The sequence below is a fragment of the Arachis ipaensis genome, chromosome B05 (assembly GCF_000816755.2).
Source record: "Arachis ipaensis cultivar K30076 chromosome B05, Araip1.1, whole genome shotgun sequence".
NCBI lineage: Eukaryota > Viridiplantae > Streptophyta > Magnoliopsida > Fabales > Fabaceae > Arachis > Arachis ipaensis.
This window is the reverse complement of record NC_029789.2, coordinates 16,891,109-16,892,012: the sequence shown is the minus strand read 5'-3', so window position 1 is coordinate 16,892,012 and position 904 is coordinate 16,891,109. Positions and strand designations below refer to the sequence as shown.

Genomic DNA, 904 nt, shown 5'->3' with positions numbered 1-904 from the left:
TTGAGGGATGAGGGAGCAATGTTGTTATCTTGAGCAGCTTCAGAGTGAACATTAACGTTGGCCATAGCGATCGTAATAGTATTGTACGATTGTATTGAATATTGATGTATTCCAATCAAAATTAGGGTTTCGCAGAAACAAAAAAGAAGATGAAGATACAAAGAGAAATCAGAGGAAGAAGTTGTTGTGTTGTTGAAAGGGTTTGGTTTAAAAAGGTTGTGCGGATTCACGAAACGACGTCGAATCTACGACACATAATTTTGGTATTTGGTTTTCAAAAATAATTTGAACGTTGCAGGTACCAACCCCACAACGGCTAGTGTCCATTTTGGCAAACAGAATCACCGAATCAATATTGTCCAATAATCACCCAAATTAGTATTCAAATATTTTAAAAACGAATATTTTAGTTTTTTAAAAAAATTAATACACAAAAATATTTTCAAAATTTTATTCCAGCAGATAAAATTAATCACAATTTATTTTCTAACAGAATAATTATCTAAATAAGTTTTTAAACATTGATTAGTTAAAGACTAATTTATCACAGATCTGAACTTCATTTAAGAGTCTGTCATCGAACAATCGGACGAATGAACTGATCACTTGACCAACCCAAATTAATTTTATTATAAGTAGATATGCTCATACAATTATCATCACCAAATTTTTATTCAGTGACATTCATTAGTATCAATTATACCACATAAAAAAAATAATTATTATTAATTGCACAATAATACTATCTCATAATTTTTTGCACGGATAGCTAAAAATTAGGTATAATCAAAGTTATTTGAAAGAGCGAAACTATCGCGCGATCTAAAATTTTCACAAATAAATTCCCGTTGTAAGTATAGCTTCTAGACCGACAAGAATTCCTTTCTTACAAAAGTTTTGGTTG

General features: G+C 30.1%; 1 protein-coding gene across 1 annotated transcript in view; it reads right to left on the bottom strand.

Moving 5' to 3' along the window:
* Positions 1–214, bottom strand: part of LOC107643136 (ubiquitin-conjugating enzyme E2 20) — a gene marked incomplete in the record, with an annotated part of 3,200 nt that extends 2,986 nt beyond the window's left edge. Inside the window, 1 exon segment of the mRNA XM_016346708.2 lies at positions 9–214. Coding sequence (XP_016202194.1) covers positions 9–65 — 57 coding nt within the window.